The following is a 2,947-nucleotide window of genomic DNA, read 5'->3' as shown; positions in this document are numbered from 1 at the left end:
AAAAAAAAAAAAAAAACTCCACAAAAAAGTAAACCTATCTTCAAATGGCTTATTTTTAACAATAAATCATTCATATTGACTTTCAGTATTTTTAGTCATATTTTTAGGGTCATATCAACATTTAGGAGTTCTGAAAACTTGGGGTGTGTTTCACATTTTATTGGGGGCCACTAGGGAGGGGGCTTCCACCCTCCCAGTGGAGATGCTCACAGTGTCTCTAGCCATCCTAGGCTTGTGCCCTGGGGGTGGCTGGACCACAGGGTCCTGTCCCACCCCCCCCACTCCGGGGGCAGTAAGTGGTTCAAGGTGCGGTCTGATGGATAACGGTGGTGTACGTGTATAGGGCTGTGTGGGAGGGCAGAATCAGAGTGAGGCCTTGATGAAGGACAGAACCGGCACTGACCCTAGGAATTCTGGAAAGGTCATGGTCTTGTGACCATGTATAGCAACCTGGAGCTATACAGTTTTCTCCCCCTGGGCTGGCAGTGGAGCCCAGGGCCCTGCACATGTGGGGGGAGTGTTTTACCCGAGCTATATCCCTGCCTCCTTCAGTATTTCCGTGGTGAATATGACACTGGGAGTAGTTTGGGTGAACAGAATCGGTGCATCCAGTAAAAGCAAGCCAGAACCCCCAGATGCTTGCCTTTCCTTCAGAGCACCCTTGAGAGTGCAGCGGGTGGGGTCCAGGCACTGCCTTGGCTCTGCCCTTCTGATGGTGGCCAGTGAGGGTACCTGGGTCACCATGTGCCATCTGTGTTGCAGTGTTTGTGGGCTACCTGTGCATTGTGCTGCTCATGTTACTGCTGCTCATCTTCTGGATTGCGCCAGCCCACGGGCCCACCAACATCCTGGTCTACATCAGCATCTGCTCCTTGCTGGGGAGTTTCACCGTGCCTTCCACGAAGGGTATAGGGCTGGCAGCCCAAGACATCTTGCACAACAACCCATCCAGCCAGAGAGCCCTGTGCCTGTGCCTGGTGCTCCTGGCCGTGCTGGGCTGCAGCATCATCGTCCAGTTCAGGTACATCAACAAGGCCCTGGAGTGCTTCGACTCCTCCGTGTTCGGGGCCATCTACTACGTAGTGTTCACCACCCTGGTCCTGCTGGCGTCCGCCATCCTCTTCCGGGAGTGGAGCAACGTGGGCCTGGTGGATTTCCTGGGCATGGCCTGTGGATTCACGACTGTCTCCGTGGGGATTGTCCTTATACAAGTGTTCAAAGAGTTCAATTTCAACCTTGGGGAGATGAACAAATCTAACGTGAAAACAGACTAGGACGCAGCCAGGGGTTGGGGGCTGGAGGAGCACGACTTGGAGGTGGTTCCTGGTCTAGACTAGATGTGACATAGCAGAGACCCTCATTCCCTGGTGTGAGAGTCACCATGCACTCATGGGTGGCCTCGCGGACACAAGGAGCCTGGCTCCGCACGAACCAGGCCCAGTCCTGAGCGGCCCAGCCCTCCCACTGGTTGCCTGGGCACCATCTCTCTCTGATGAGATGAATGCCGTTTTCATTTCCATTAACCTGGAAGCTTTTGTGACTACTCTTTCCTTTTAAAATATTTTAACATGACCTGATCAGAAAAGAAAGGTAGCCTCTTTCTGGTTAGTCATTTGCAGGAGAGCATATGTTCTTCAAGGATTACGTTGGAAACAGGAGAAATTGTCTTGCAGTCTGGCTCTGTACAGTAAACGTGACTGTAGTTGTGTTAGTTTGCATTAGGCATGTATAATATTCAGGAACCTCATGCAAATAGGAGGTATATACTGAACTGTCTTCAATCCACTAACAAATTGGCTCTCTCCTGCACTATCCCAAGACATCTGACTGGCAAATAGAGAAGAGTTAGTGAGTGTGCTGCAGTAATTCCATGGCAGAATGACTCCAGTAGCTCACATCGATTCAGTGCCTTTATCACTCGATTTAGTCACTTAATTTGACCATTACTGTGTGTGTGTTCTCTTAGATTAGAATGATGCCACTTCCTTGGCTGTATAGTTATATTTTAATGTTCAGATTACCAATATGTAAAGCAGTTAGAAATAATAATATAGTCAGTGGAAGACAGTCAAAACTAAAGAGACATTAGAGCAAACGGACCCACTCAGCATGTAGTTATTATCTAATTAAAGACAACTAATTAAGTAGCATGAGGCATTTTATTTTCATTCAATCTGTGTAACTAGGATCCCGTATCAAATATATCTACATTGTTTTTCAGCAAGCATTTGTGACCAGTGGGAAGAAGTAAACTATTTAACTTAATAATAAGTTATTACATAACTTGTGTAACAGCACACATATTGAGTGTCCTTTAATACAGGAATGAATTAAAGGGCACAGGTAAGCTTAAGACAGAGTCTACAGGGCCGAAGATTTAGCCCAGTGGTTCCAGAGCCTGCCTCACAAGCGCAAGGACCTGAGTTTGATCCCCAGTACCAAAAAAAAAGACAGAGTCTAGAAATTACAACACACATAGTTTTCCAAGAGAAGAATATCAAAGATGGAAATAACTCCTTTAGCCAGCCCATTGTTTGAGATAACATTAGCGAGTTCTTTACCCAACCTCATAAACTTCTTGAGCATACACAAACACCTGGGTTTCATCCTTAGAACCAAAAACAACAGAAAACAAAATGAAAGACTACCTAAATATAAAATAGCAGTAATTGTGGCAGGTTTTGGATCAAAAAGATCATTTTTCTGTCCGTAGTCACCTTCCATGTGTCATTAAACTAGAGCAAAGCACAGAGTGGTGCGGATAGACACGGTGATGCCGTGTACTTGACAAGCAGCCGCCTTGGTGGGGGACTGTCCCACATCCACGACAAGGCCGAGCAGAGTGGAGTAGGTGGAATGTGAAAGTAATACGCAGTTAAAGTTACTCATGAAGGGAAACAAATGTGCTTCTCTAGGTAAAAACATTTCTAAAATAAAGACCCATGGA

The 2,947-nt window shown here is 46.6% G+C and overlaps 1 protein-coding gene across 1 annotated transcript in view; it reads left to right on the top strand.

Moving 5' to 3' along the window:
• Nipa1 (NIPA magnesium transporter 1) overlaps window positions 1-2,735 on the top strand; it is a 38,126-nt gene extending 35,391 nt beyond the window's left edge. Inside the window, exon 8 of the mRNA XM_010612951.3 lies at window positions 763-2,735. Within this exon, the coding sequence (XP_010611253.2) occupies window positions 763-1,274 (512 nt within the window). The 3' untranslated portion in view covers window positions 1,275-2,735. The remainder of the gene's footprint in view (window positions 1-762) is intronic.
• Window positions 2,736-2,947: the final 212 nt, after the last annotated feature.

Source organism: Fukomys damarensis, unplaced genomic scaffold, assembly GCF_012274545.1.
Source record: "Fukomys damarensis isolate Sample0158 unplaced genomic scaffold, DMR_v1.0_HiC HiC_scaffold_7, whole genome shotgun sequence".
In the NCBI taxonomy this organism is placed as follows: Eukaryota; Metazoa; Chordata; class Mammalia; order Rodentia; family Bathyergidae; genus Fukomys; species Fukomys damarensis.
The sequence above is the reverse complement of the archived record's forward strand: the minus strand, read 5'-3'. Positions and strand labels throughout refer to the sequence as shown.